This window comes from Manis javanica, chromosome 7 (assembly GCF_040802235.1).
Source record: "Manis javanica isolate MJ-LG chromosome 7, MJ_LKY, whole genome shotgun sequence".
NCBI lineage: Eukaryota > Metazoa > Chordata > Mammalia > Pholidota > Manidae > Manis > Manis javanica.
The window spans coordinates 131,455,457-131,470,054 of NC_133162.1; the positions used below are offsets into that span (position 1 = coordinate 131,455,457).

At 35.3% G+C, this 14,598-nt stretch overlaps 1 protein-coding gene across 4 annotated transcripts in view; it reads right to left on the reverse strand.

Annotated features, from left to right (window-relative positions):
- Positions 1–246: 246 nt before the first annotated feature.
- The window catches only part of GALNT3 (polypeptide N-acetylgalactosaminyltransferase 3), a 39,292-nt gene continuing 24,940 nt past the window's right edge, over positions 247–14,598 (reverse strand). For 3 of the 4 annotated variants that reach the window (XM_017648789.3, XM_037003536.2, XM_037003538.2), the window contains 8 exons: positions 13,075–13,224; positions 11,331–11,565; positions 10,757–10,874; positions 9,514–9,714; positions 7,456–7,587; positions 7,118–7,219; positions 2,631–2,783; positions 247–1,793 (listed from right to left, as the gene is read on the reverse strand). In XM_017648789.3, coding sequence (XP_017504278.2) covers positions 1,671–1,793; positions 2,631–2,783; positions 7,118–7,219; positions 7,456–7,587; positions 9,514–9,714; positions 10,757–10,874; positions 11,331–11,565; positions 13,075–13,224 — 1,214 coding nt within the window. In that variant the 3' untranslated portion in view covers positions 247–1,670. The remainder of the gene's footprint in view (positions 1,794–2,630; positions 2,784–7,117; positions 7,220–7,455; positions 7,588–9,513; positions 9,715–10,756; positions 10,875–11,330; positions 11,566–13,074; positions 13,225–14,598) is intronic. The other variant, XM_037003539.2, reaches the window with a different exon arrangement.

Here is a 14,598-nt window from a genome sequence, read left to right on the forward strand (position 1 = left end):
TAGTAATAAATAAATGTCTATACTCATTAAAGATATAACATGAAGAGCGAGCTGTCATCTGCATGATAAAATATAACATTATAATGTCACTCACTATGCTATTTCAAAATTATGTATCTTTCTGCTCCATAAGACCTAAGCTCAAAGGCAATATATGTCCTATTCTGCCTACCACAACATCTGGCACGAAGTTAGGCACACAATAAATGTTACTTGAACCGAAATAAAAGTTGGCATTGTAATAAATTAAGGAATTCAGATTTTTTTAATGCAAGTTCAAAGTTACAAATGATAAGAAGATAGGACCAATAATTTTTAAATATTTTCTTTTGCATAATTGAGGCTCTGCCAGTTTAAAATATGAAACCAATCATAGTTTACTTCTTAAATAAGAATATAGGCGATCTACATATAAAATAACCAAAAGGAAAATTTTTTTTATCTAAGTAAGCATCACATTAAAAAAAATTATTAGATGTTCAAGGAAAGTTATCAGAAATTAGCACAAAATTTTCTAAATATTTAATATAGAATCTTCTCCATTCACCATTTTTTAATGCCATTACTACCAATGTTTACATTTTCCTTAAGATATATTTGATGGCTCTTCAATCAGTGCTTAGAAATTCATTGTACAAAATTCATGCTTCCCCCATTATCAATTACATATTCTATCCAAAAGAGAAAAAAACTTAAATAATTACAATAGTGATAAGGGTTTGTTTTATTGTGTTTTCCACATAGACAGAAATAAGTTTCTTTTGATAAAAAAATAATTACAAAGACAACCTATAATTGAATCAATAACAAATAAAATTTAGCTTTAAATGAGTCAAGTATTCTGCTTTTGAAATTCAGTTTTACAAAACATTCAAGATTAGTGAATTTTGGTAAGGAAAGAAAGTCTAACAAAAAGGAAAAAGACGCCTTTTCGACAGGTAGTAATTTATAGTTTTCTTTTTTTTAATTGCTTTAAGAAAACACACAGTGTAGTTATTTAAGAAATGTCTTTTAAGGAAGACAAGTGCTTCAAGTCAAGTGAGCTTCAGACTAAAAAATATTTTAAAATTTGCCAAGAAATTGAAGTGTTAAAAATATTCTTCTTATTTAACTCCATGTTTAAGGAAACATTTGACAGATAAGTAAACAAAAGGCAAAAAAAAAGTGTACTTGCATTTTTATGTAATAATTTCTAGATCTATAAAAACTTCCTGGTTTGTACACAAAGGCCAATGTTTGACCTTCATTGACCCATTTCTATGTAGTTAAAAAAATACAGTATCAAATCTTTCTCCCACCCCCCAAAAAACTAGAAGAAATATTTTAAATTGTGAGTGTCTGAATGTAGCTATGCATATCGTTAAGTGTACAAAACAAATATCACTTTACTTGGAAAATTATTTGCATCATACTGTAAACATCTCTTCCCCTGCATCTAGACATTTCAAAATAGTCTTTGGTATCACTAGTTATTGTGATTTGAAGTGAAACTTCAGGGATTCCTGTAGCAATGCTACATGGACATTTCAAGATATAAATAAGAAAAAAGCACTTGGAATAAGTTACAATTAGCTGCTTTTGCATAATTTTCAAAAACTACAGTGTATGCCTAGTCACAGTTTTATGAGAAATAATATCTCTTTTTTCAACTCCTTAATTTTAAGGAACACTTAATCATTTTGGTTAAAAATCCATTTTTGGAGTGGATCTGACGGACTGCAAGACGCTAAGCTCGGATGCTCTCCACTTGCTGAAAGGCACATGTTAAAGAACGGATTATAGAGAAGTTGACCCTAGAATAAAAGGAAACATAGCAGACATTAAGTTCCAAGACTCATAGTTACTGATAAATATGAAAACTACATTATGTTCTCATCAAAGCCAAAGGGAGACATACACACCAAATGCAGTATTTTTAACCTTTAATCTTTCTAAAATCAACTACATCTGATAAAATGTTGTCAAATTCTGGTATAAATAACACCATTTATGCCACTACTGTTCAGTTCACAGAAGGCACTACACAAATGAAGAGTGGTGTGCAGAGCAAGGGCTGAATCACGTTTTCAAACAAGAAACATTTCACTCATGTAAGTGAAAAACTCTAAAAAAATCATAAATTATAAAAGTCAGTCTTATAGGTTCTAGTATTACACAATACAATTTTCAGGTAAGAATTGCTATGTTTCAACTAAGACTTAAAACATGTTTGAAAACATAAAAGACCTTCACGTATTCTCTCAATTCTAGATTCAAGAAAAAGTACTAAAACCGGTGAGGAAAAAAATCAATCACCTTAAGTGAGTAAAAATAATGATTTTTTTTCTCTCTGCCAGGAAAAAATGTGACAAAAAGCATTATAAGAAATTCTAAAAAGATAAAGTGGGTAACTAGTGTTCATCCTTCACAGGGGTGCTCATCTGCATAAACCAGGCTTTACGCAACTGTACCATTATTTCATTCCTAAGGGTATTTAATTCATATATATATTCTCTCTGAGCACATGGATAGAAATGCATAACAAAAAAATTAACAGAGAAATTCTGATGTTTCATGCATTTTTCCCAAATAAGCAATTAGAGCTGATCAAAATAATTATATAAAGGGATGAATTAATTACACTGAGGTACCTTCTGCATCTCCCACAGCTGTTCTCCAGTGGCAATTGTCTTGTGACCTTTGTAGGTACATGTTTTCAGCTGAACGAAACCCTGAACAGCATGAAGACATAATTCTTTCTGGATGTTATGCCGAATTTCATGTTGAGCCGAGTACTCAAAGTACTGTGAAGGGAAGAATGCTGTTACTGACAAAAGCACCGTGTATGCTCTGGTGCAAAATAATGGTCCAAAAAACAGGCAACTCACTGAAGAATGAAGTCATACATACTTCAGCAAGATGTTACAATAAATGTAGTCGTCGGAAACATAAGCTAAGTTTTTCTGACACAAGATACTATAAGCTTTCTCCAGCCTATACCAACAGGTAATTACTTAATTAAAAAGATACTCTTTTCTTTCCCACATCAGAAATGGAAGTTATTAGGTAGAATGGAGGCTAGGGAAGGGATGCCACAAAAAAAAGGCCTGGAAAGTTCTAGCAAGTTCACTAACTGCCTCTTCCTTTGCACAAGTGTTCTTTCTCTCATATTCATCTCAATTAATGGTATCATCATTTAAACTAAGAACAATTAAAGAGGTTACTTGCCGTGTCTCAATTTCCTTGCCTGTAAAATGGCTAATTTAATAGCTTCTACCCCTTAGTGTTAGGAAGATAAATGGGCTAATACATAAATTAGCCAATATACTAGAACAATAACTGCTACATTATAAGCATTCAATACGTTTTGGCTCTTGTTACTATTATTGATGCGTCTTACTCCCATACATCCAATTAAGTAATTAGTCCCTTAGTCCAACTGATTTTCCTCTCAGCTGTTACCATCCCACTTACCTCCGCATTCTCATGTCTCTTTCCAGGCACTCAAAATCTCTACTCCAGCACCTTCAGCTACCCCCAGTTTCCACTTCTCTAATCCAATCTACTCTGCAGCCAGTTAGTCTTTTAGAACATTGATTTGATCCCCTACCTCCCTGCCTAAGTGAGTCACTATTGCTGCTAAGGTAAGAGTCCACACCCCTTAACTGGTACATGAAATCTTCTATTTTCAATCTTACATCAACCATTGCCCTATCATGTACTATGCTCCTTTCACACAATTCTACCAGCGCAGAGCATGCATCTGTAACTCCAAGACTCCGCTTTACGGTGCTCTCCCTGGAATAGCCTTCTGGGTCCTTCTCTGCCTACAAACTCCTTTCCACTCCTCAAAAGCCAATTAAAATATTACCTATCTTCCTTTGTTTTTGCTGACTGTGTCCTACTAGGCCAAGTTATCTCCTTTTCAGGGTTCCCATAGTATATCAGAAATTTTTGTAGCACTCTACTGGAATTGGTAAAGCTAGCTGGCTTTACCATAGACCAAAGTCAGGCAGTGTAGCTAGTAATAACGGCCATTACAAATCAAGTATTTCATAATATTGACATTCCAAAGATAAAATAAGTGAACTTAATTGATTTTCCATAATGAAATAATGAGCCTTAGCACTAATATTTATTGGGCCCTTAAATGCTGTAGGCAGGGACTGTTGTAAACCCTTCCTGTGTATTTAAGCAGCCACTCCACAAAGATTAACTGACTTAACCTTGAGATCCCCTGGTCTTAGTCTCATGCTTACTTTATCTCCTTCTACAAGTATAATACCAGTCATTTTGATGACTGATAGTTCTTCAGATGGAGCTAATGAAAAAAAAATTGGTTTAGATCATGAAAAAGGCACACTTCCCTAAGATAAACCTTAGGATCTCCAAGTTGCTAAGAAAGGTAGTCAGTATTTTATTTCATTCCTATTATAAAATATAAATAAATATTAAAACAGAATTTATAAGGAATGGAAGAGTTGAAGATACTTAGGCAACCAAAAAGAGTACATTACTAGCTAGCTGGGAACACTGGAGCGGCGACTTAGAGCTGGGACAAGCACTCTGGGAAGACGCCAAGACAGTAAGTGTTACAAAGCCGTAATGACTCAAACTGCACGGCACCGGTATCTTTGCCAATTTTGTTATCTTATCAAAACACCTATTTAATTTTTACTTGGCATATACAAATACTGTTTCAATGGAGTTTTTATATTTTAAAAATATCACTATGTGCTCAGACAGTAGAAGAGAGCAGGACAAAATGATCAAGTGAAATACCTTAAAAACATTCAGCACTCAAGGAGCTAAAGTTTGCAAAGTAGTGTAATTGCAATGCTTGATTGAAAACAAAATTTGAAGGAAATAAACCAAAGTAAAGTCAATGGCTGTATTAGAGTGACAGAAAGCAGAGTCATCTCTTTAAAATGTAAACTGGAAAATATTATTCTCCTGCCCCAAACTCTTGGATGGCTTCTGTCACACTCAGAATTAAACCCAAGTCCCTTAAGGAGGCCTGCAAGCCTCAGATGAGCAGGCCCCTTATGCACGTCTCTGCCCCCCCTCTCTGGGCCCACTCTGTCCCGCCGCCCTGGCTTTCTGCTGACGTCATCTACCCGCACTGGGTCTCAGGCCTGCACCCCCTCTGCCCGGATGCTCTCCTCCGGGAACGTGGTTCCTCCTCCAGCTCCTCCAGGCCTCCAGCTCTGAAGGAATCTTCTCAGAGGTCTTCCTGAACCTCTGAAGATGACCACTCCCACCATTATCCCCCTACACTTTTATTTTTCTTCATACCCAAAATTATATATATACATTTTTTCCTTTCCTTCTAAAATATACAAGCTCCACAAGACAGGGATTGTTGCCTTTTTCACTACTATACCAATGCAAGTTACATACAGCAAGCTCGAAACAAATATTTGTTGAAATAATGTGTGGATTATTTTTCTATCCCAAATTTTCTAGAAGACAGCTATGTTCTATTTATAATTTAAAAATTATTTTAGGGACTAACCTATAAAAACTTTGTTATGGCAATGATAAGAGAGAAACAGACAAAACAATGTATAAAATATATCTTTAATGTTTATGATAAAATAAATGTAATGCTAAGGGAAGCCTGAGAGAAATTTGTAAGTATTTATGGTTAGTGATAAGTTCTAAAAATGAGAAAATATTTCTCATTGCTCAAAACCTTTATTTTTACTAGTCCAGTGTTATTTTTAAAAGAATGCAATTATTTATTAAATAATTATCTTTTTCTTCTAATATACCGAGGGAAAGGAAAAAATTTTAAATGCATGTGTGTATCTGTGTGTATGTGTGTGTACCTCCATCCTGTTTCAGAATTACACCTCAACCATCCAGTGACAGATCCTGTTCACTAGCTGTGGCTTCTAGCCCTCAGTAAGCTGATGGGTTTGAATGAATAAAAGCTGGAACTAGACTGAGTTGAAGCTAATGAGTGGGAAGAAACATGGAAGGGGATGGGCCAGGAGATAAACTGACCCTTTCTTCTTAATAATGACATCATCAAAGTCCCATCCTGTTAAAATAGAACACAGGAGTACTTAATACTGTGAAAATCCTACACACATCCTGGACTGTATACCAAGATAACTTCAATTCACAGAAAAAAAACATACCAGCCTCTTCCCTTCGTACACAATTCTTTGCACTCTTCTCATTACATTCTCATTCCCCCAGCCACCTCACTAACTCCCACATATCTTTCAAAAATATGGTTTCAAATGTCATCTTTCCCAGGAAAATGTATAGGCACCTAGTCTAATTCAGATGCCCTCCTTCATACCCCCAGAGCACTCAGAATGATTTATCCCAGACCTTATAATCCTCGCTGTAATTGCTGGTTTTGAAATACAGACTTCCTGAAGGAGTTAGAATCTAAATTGCTTGAATGCAGCTACAGTGCCAGCTAGAGCACCTGGCATGCAGAAGTCACTCGGTGAATTTGCTGAATGAACAAACGAGAGGAGAGTCTAATCCTTCCAGCAGTGGACTTGCAAAAGGCAAGGAAAGGAAGCTAAAAGCTAGAAATAATATTTTAATCTGTTATCTACTCATAATAGGCCAGATAGTGACATTTGACATTTGAGTCTTAATTGGTAAAACAAAGAGTAGTAACAAGCAGAGATGTACTCAATCAAGGAGAATCAAGAGCCTACCTTTTTTTTTTTAGAACATTGAAGTAATATCATAGCTTTTCTTTCTTTTGCTATTAATACTGTTCTTGTGGTATTAACACTTGATATACTTTGCTATTGAATCCAATTAAAGATAGCCTTATGTATGATACTGCAAAATCATCATGCCAGTAGTCAATATCAAAGACTGGCATAGAAGATCCTTCTTTTTTATTTAAAATGGCATTATTCTTTTATTTCCTCATTTGCCTTTCTACTGAATGGGTAGGCAATGTCAAACTGTTTTCAAGGCCAGAATGAGAATCAAAATAAAGTACTCTGCAATTTCAACATTAATTGCAGAACAAAATCTAAAAGCATTTCTTTCACATACCAGTTTAACTGACTATAATACTGATCTACTTGTGAAAAACCTGCAATGCCTTACTGGTCGTTCTAAGTGCTAAATGAGAAGAGAGGATTCTTCTGCTCACCTGGTTTCCCCCAAGTCCATGACACGTATACAAAATTAATGGCTTGCCTCCTTGATTATTTTCTCCGACATCCAGACAGAGAGGCTGGCCAAAGCTTTTAATCTAAAGGAAAAATTTCAAGTTATAAAAATTAAAATGAAAACCTATTTGGTTATTATACTTTTTCAATTAATTTGGTTCAATGAATTGAACTAATTCAAGGAAGTAGTGTTTATAATAATAATGTAAAAAATCTCAAAAGCAATAAACGAGAAAGTATTTCAGCAATTTTCCCCAAACCACATAAATGTTGGTGCAAGGAGTATACCAAGTTAAAAAAAGAACAGGAAAATACTCACATATCCAGATACAACAGGACTAAGGTCTGGCACATACACTTCTGGATAAATATTTTTCAGATACCATGTAAAATTTTTACATTGAAGGCGTTGTCTTATTTCAAATCTTTTTGAAAGATCACCAAATGATTTCTGGAGAAAGATAAGAAGTGAAAGGAATGGTTGCTCAAACATTCTCCAAGTACTACTATTTATATTTATATCTAGGTCCTAAAAAAAAATCTGGGCCCAAATGCAAGATGCAATTTAATGGCATTCACTATTCATTCTGGCAACATGTATGCCTGCCTGCTCATTTTTTACTTCAAAAAAGAGTCAAGTATGACTGTGGTGCTGGTAGTGCTGTTTCTTTCTTCCTTTGCACCAGAAACCTCCCCTGTGGGACCAAGATCTTGAGCAAAATGCTTTGAGCAAATAAATGGTAGTGGGAGTATCCAAAACTGATCTCAACTGCACGCCCGAAAGTGAGCTGTAAGGTGAGGTGAGAAAGAAGGTCCGGAGAAGCAGTGCCGACACAATGTAATTCATCTCTCTTCAACAGTCAGAAAAATCACAGTTGGGAATACTTTTTCCAAGTTTTATGGTATTGCTGACTCCTAACAATATCTTAACAATAACAATGTATTAGTAGAGAAAGGTAAGTGTTTAAGCAATTGTATTTTATTTGCCTTTATTTTAAAAGACTCAGAAAACTACATTTTTTTTAAAGAGCACTATTAAACTGAAATGGTATTTGGTCTATAGACAAATTATAAAGAAAAATTCTATGTGGTACCTAAATATATAAATATATGAAAATCTAAATACTCAAGTTCATTAGTTCAAGGAAAATATTTTCTTTGCCATCTTCAATGTCTTGAAACCAGAGGTTTTAGCAAAAATTATGAAACTATAAAGGACTTCCGACTAGCTTATGCAATTACCACATAGATCTACTTGTCATGTGGGGCTTACTGGCTCGCTCACCCCTTGTGGGTGACAGGAGGGCATAAGTGTGTTTAGCTCCCACTTGCCTGCTTAGCCAAGTGCACAACCTACTCAGTCTGTCTAGGTGGCCTTGGGTGAAAAGATAGCGACCTGACCCAGTGGTGCTCAGACTTTGCATCCTACTGACATGTTACAAGGAGGCACTGGGGTCCAAAGAAAAGATGGAAAGATGCAGTGAGATCTCTCTTCATGACAGTCAAAATGTTAATGCTCTTTAATACCAATATATATCTGCCCAATAGTTCAGCCCTGTTTCTTAGAGTTAGGTGCCATTCACTGAAGCATGTTTTTAAATTGTCTAGTTCATTTACCACAACCAATAGGAAAAGTGTTGGAGCTCAGTTCTAACGCCCTAGGCATCACTATTCTGCAGAGCTTTTATCTATGACAGGTCACTAACAGAAATGACAGGACCACATATTTGTTTGCACTTATTTCCTTGTCACACAGCTAATCTTTGGGACAGGCAAGTATTTCATGTCTCAAGGCAGGGAAGGGGCGTGAAACTTGGCCGAGCGCACGCTCCAGGTCTGGCCAGCCTCTCCACCACTCTGTGAAGTGCCAATCCCATGTCACAGTCTCAAAGGAGCTTTGCCAAGGTAACACTCCTCCAATGAACGGTGGAACTAGAGCTTGAAATAAAAAGGCCTTGATATGCCTGGTTCTGCCACATTCTGTCATTGTCTCTGTCTCCAGTTCAAAAAGATCTTCACACACCTTGATTTAGGTGTTAATAACACAGCTAAAACCAGCTTAAAGTAGTTCCACTTAATCTTATTTTCTTTGAGTGAAGTGAACCAAGACACTTACAAAAACTAAGTATCTTCCATGCTTAAAAAAGGAGAACAATGTCTAGAATGCCCAAGTTTTTTCAAGCAGTTTACTCAATTTTTCCTTTAAAAAAAAAAGGAAACTGGCATCAATGAGTTATATGTTTGAAGAGTTAAAAAAAATGCTTCAGAAACAAACTTTTAAAAATGTTTTGTACTTGAGTTGAATCAAATAAGTAAAAAAGTACATGTGAACATGGTGTGGATTTTTTTCTGATTTGTTTACTTAGCTCTAACTTACTTGCTTAACAATTTTTGCTGCATCTGTGTTTCTCCTATAAAATATTTCCTTATATTCATCCATCCAGACTTCTGCAAGGCGAACTTGGTTGCGAGCAATCACCTGAGTGCCTTTTGGAAACGTATGAGGGCTTTTGCTGCGAAAAACATGTCCAACAACAGAGCAAGGCATAATCTCCAACTGCCCACCACATTGCCACACCTGATAATCAATGATATTTGTTTAAATTTACAGTATTTTAGGAAAACCAAAGTGTTGCTTTTAAGTTCACCTCTAAGATATTAATAAAAACAAAATATAGAAATGAGATTTATTACTTCACAGACAGTCCTGTCCCCTGCACGTTCAAAGTAATGTTCTTAAATCTAAAGAAAGGTTTTATTAAATGGTACAAACACTAAAGACAACAAAAGCATGTTTTCAGAAAGTAATTTAACAAAAAGCTTCAGATCTTTCATAAAAGTGAATGCCAAAATATTTTTTTGCAGACAATTATGCAAGTTCTTTTTTTTCTTATTTAAACAAATGAGAAAAACTCAGTGATTTGTTCAAATCAACAGACTGTGTCTGAGATTCCAGCATATGCTAGGGGTTGGGAATACTGAAATGAATAAAACAAGACCCCTGCCCTTAGGCAGTTGGAACTCAGCTAAGATCATCATGGCTCTTATGTGATGAAGCCATAGCTAAAACTTAAATCTTCTCCTAGTTCAGTTCTTTCTCTGCCACATTATAGCCCAAGGGATGAAAAATGAATGGCAGAAAATGAACTCACGCAATTAAATAAGTACATGTATAGACTACCCAAAGCCTTAGCTTTATTTCTCATATTAACTTTTAATATGCATAGAAAAACAAGAAAGTTCATTTAATCCAGAGTTAAGTTCAATATCCTTTAAAATCATACATGTTTTCCATTCTGACTCCCTTGATAATCAACTCATTTCCTGAAGCACTAGATTTAATTATATTTATCTTGGCTGAAATTCAGTAGCTACAAGTGCATTAATTGATGTTATTGCCTGGACACAGGAGTTTAACTGTTCTTGTTACACTGGCAGCAATAAATAAATATAATAAATTACATATTAAAAGGAAATATCCTTATTCTAAAATTTCTAGCAATTAAATTTTAGAAAGCACAAAAAGAAAAGATTGCACAAATCCACAATTATCTATATTAGCCCAATAGAATAAAATATATATTTTATTGTCACTATGTGTGCTGTGTTTATAAACTTACTCTGAAAGACATTTCTATATTTTCACCTCCCCAGATTTCCATTTCTTCATCATAAGTTCCAATATATTCAAAATATTCTTTTGATATGGAAAAAAGGCCTCCTGCAAATGTGGGTGTTCTGAAAAATAATCCATTCCCAAACTTTGTTATAAAAATCATGTAAGAAAAAAGAACATATTTTAAGAGCAACTGAATCAAAAAAATTAAAGCAAGATTACAGTGTCAAAGCTTTTATATAGATTAATAAAAACTGAAAATTCTATCTTCAAAATCAAGTTTTGGAAGGGAGGGGAAGTACTTTAAATATCTTTTCTGAGCAAAAGCAAACTTATGTGTTCTGACCAAGCTCACAGATCCTTTAGTGACCATGAGGAAGACTTAAGAGTCCACTTAATTCTACTTCCTACTAGTAAGATAGTGTGTATGTGCATAAGGACTTCGCTATCCACACATATAACACGTGTTCATTTGTTAATGTGAATTACCTTTGGAAGCAATCACTGTAAAAGGCAAAGAGTGCTTACAGATTCAAATAACTGAAGTGTACATAAGACTTTGAGAACAATCATCTTACTTAATTGGGTAGGTCTCATCTTTCCTCCGTTGCCTCTCATGATCAGGAAGGGATTCCCAGCCGAATGAAAGGCTCCAGTCAAAATTTCCACGGTTATGGTTACTTCCATAAGGAGAAGGTTTGTTGAATTCAAACGTGTTCATATCTATGGATGCAATGTCTGGACTCACGACGGCGGTGTGGTTCTCGGCTATCCTGGCCAGCAGAGGCTCTAACCAACCATAGAAACACTCACCTGGAAGGGACATGATTCTCATTAAGCCAGTGAAAACACTGAGGGCTTTGGTTTTTTGGAAGAAGGTTTACAGAAAAATGAGAAAAACAGTCATTTGTGTTTCAACATTTATATCTGGGAGATTGCTTAATGGTTTCTTGTGACAAGATCAGGGTAGAAAAAAATAAGGTAAGATTCAGCATAGTTAGGAAAACTTCCCTACAGAATGATCTTTTTTTTTTTTTTTTTTACCTTAGAATGGAAGTAAAATGTGAGTGGTGTATTAAGTTTTAGATGATGTGTTTCCCTTTAAAATGGATTAAAGGATTAAATCATGAATTAAAGATAACTTTTTGCTCAGCCCTATAGAAGGCGGGGACAGAGGAGTTCCATGAAAGGTCCGGGCCCCAGGCACAGGGCCAGGCTGTCTCACACAACACATGGGGCCCAGGAGATGCGGTCCTACTGAGGACGCCCCATCAAGCGCAGTGTGGCACTCACGGTCAAGGAGGACCTGCAGACACATTTGCCTGGAGGTTAGGATGGTCCAGCCTGACATTACTGTAATTTTGGACCAGGAGAGGGAATACTAAAGAATGGACCATTTCCTTTTTTAACATTTCTCCTGGAGTGCCTTTAGACCTCTCTTCACTAAGCACCTCATATTAAGAGAGTCCTGGATGTGGTGCCCCTGAAGAGATGCAAGCACATCCGAAAGCACAGCCGGGACAATTAGCGTATCTGCTCAAAACCATTCGCCAGGCCAAAGATTACCTAAGGGCTAGCCAGTCACAGCTACACTCATACAAAGAGTAAAACCCAAATTTTAAAATTTTAACTTAAAAACCTAATTTAGAGCTCAAGGAACTAGGAGACATTTTAGTAATACCTAACATGCACATTAAACATTGACTCTAAAAACATTTTTAAAATACTTTACTTAAAATCACTGACACCAAACATTAAAGATAAATAAGACAAAAACCCAGCAGCAACAAAAACAAACATTGACAATGTTCATGGGAGAGATTCCAGAAGCTGAGAGGCGACATCCCTAACTCGGCATAGGAAGGTGTGTGGCAATCTTTGAAAAAAAAGAAATAAAATATAAAAAATGAAAATATCAGGACTAGCACAGAGTTTAATGACAGGGTTGATTACACTTAAAACTTTCAATCATTTTCACAGTGCAGGAATCAAAATAGTAAGGAAAAACATATTTCTTTTTTTTTGTTTGGACAGAACAAGCATCTGAAAAAAATCCCAGGTAAGGACAAGTGTCTGGGGAAGCTGGTCACTGACTGACATGAAAGTTGAGGAGCCTTTCACACTAAGGAGATAAGAACTACTTATAAGTGAGAGGAAGCTCCTACTCAGGGCTGTAATCTGCTGGGGCTGTCATCGATATAAACACCAGTTGAAAACGATGCTAACTGCAACTAGGCATTTAAAGAAAAGTCTTTCTTACCTTTTAAATTAGAGGGAGGGGGAGGGAAAATGTTACAACTACATCTGTACAAATATACTTACAGTGAGCATCTAAAAATGTGAGTGTTTCACCGGTTGCTACCGTTGCTCCTAGCAACCGTGCAGTGATCAGACCTTTTCTCTCTCTTTGTCTGACTATCTTCACTATAGAAAATTGTTTTATATATTCCTCTAGTTTATCATGTAAGTACTCTGTAAGAAAAAAAAAAATCAAAGTAACTCTTCCTAAATTAGTTTTCATATATAAAACAGGAAAGCTAATAAAGAAACCACAGGCCAATGATACCTCCACATTCATAATCTTAACAGTTGTACACATTCTTCCATTAAGATGAAAATTATATAATTCTTTAATTTTAAAAAGAGAGCTTTTTATGCAAATCTTAACTTTGGACTATGATAACACATAACATTATAACACATTTACCCTGTGCATGCCGTATCAATAATGTATCTGAGAGGAAATAAGAGACTTCAAATGAATTGGACCCCAAGGGCTAAGGAGACTCTTTTGAGAAAATTAAGGGAGGGAGTCAAAGAAATTGAATTTGGTCAAAAAGATATTTGACACTTTGTAAAATTCTATTTACATCTGGAAATTTCAAGAAAAATGCTAAATATCAGAAGTTTTTTCTGCTCTTTAGGTAGTGATCAAAATAATTTAAGACCACAATGTTGAGAAAAAGGCAAATATGAAAGTGCAAGGCTATAGCAGTTTGGGAATATTTCTACAAAGAGTCAGCAAAAAATTTTCAAAAGCTTTGAACTCTCCTGACTTCAGAATATTTTCCAGTAAAAATATGAAAGAAAAAAGGAGTATGTAAATCAGGAATGAGGCTAAAAACAGGCAACATTTCATAATGGGTGTATAACTTAAGATATGCAGTATTCCAGTTTGGATGAGATGCATTATAAGCAAGAGTTGAGATGGTAGGTAAAACACATTAGTGAAGTCAGTCAAGTGCTGTTCATATTTTTAAACAATTTCATAAGCCTGCTTTACCCGCCTAAATTCTTGATTCTTTGTTGAGCATATAATGAAGTTCTTCCAGTGGTCTTCTGGAGCCCAGAGCACAGCCTCAAAACATTAGGGGATATTGAGAATATCAATAAATGTCCTAGGGTAGGTGTTCACTTCTACCGGATTTCAGAAGTGAATGCAAATGACTTCATCTGTGATCATATATGTTTTTCAGTTCTCCAATGGTGCAGATAAGAAAGCTGCTTATTCAAAGCTTAAACATTCATAAAGGAAGAGGTAAGAGTCCAGAAACGACTTTCATGGAAAAGTAAATCTAAATATTGTCATCTCCGAGTAATATTAAATTTTTTAACAGTATCTCAAAATTAATCGCAAGTATTACTATAAGCAGGATTGTAATTTGTCTTCAAGATATAATCAGAGATATTTATGCTTTAATCATATACTCGTAAAATAGAAACTTATAAAATAAAAACATTTTAAAGGTCTTAATACAGATATTTTTATTGGAGTCACTACATATTCCTCCAATAAACTGTCCACTGTTTGAGTTTGTTAAGAAATTTTGTATTTATCCACAACTT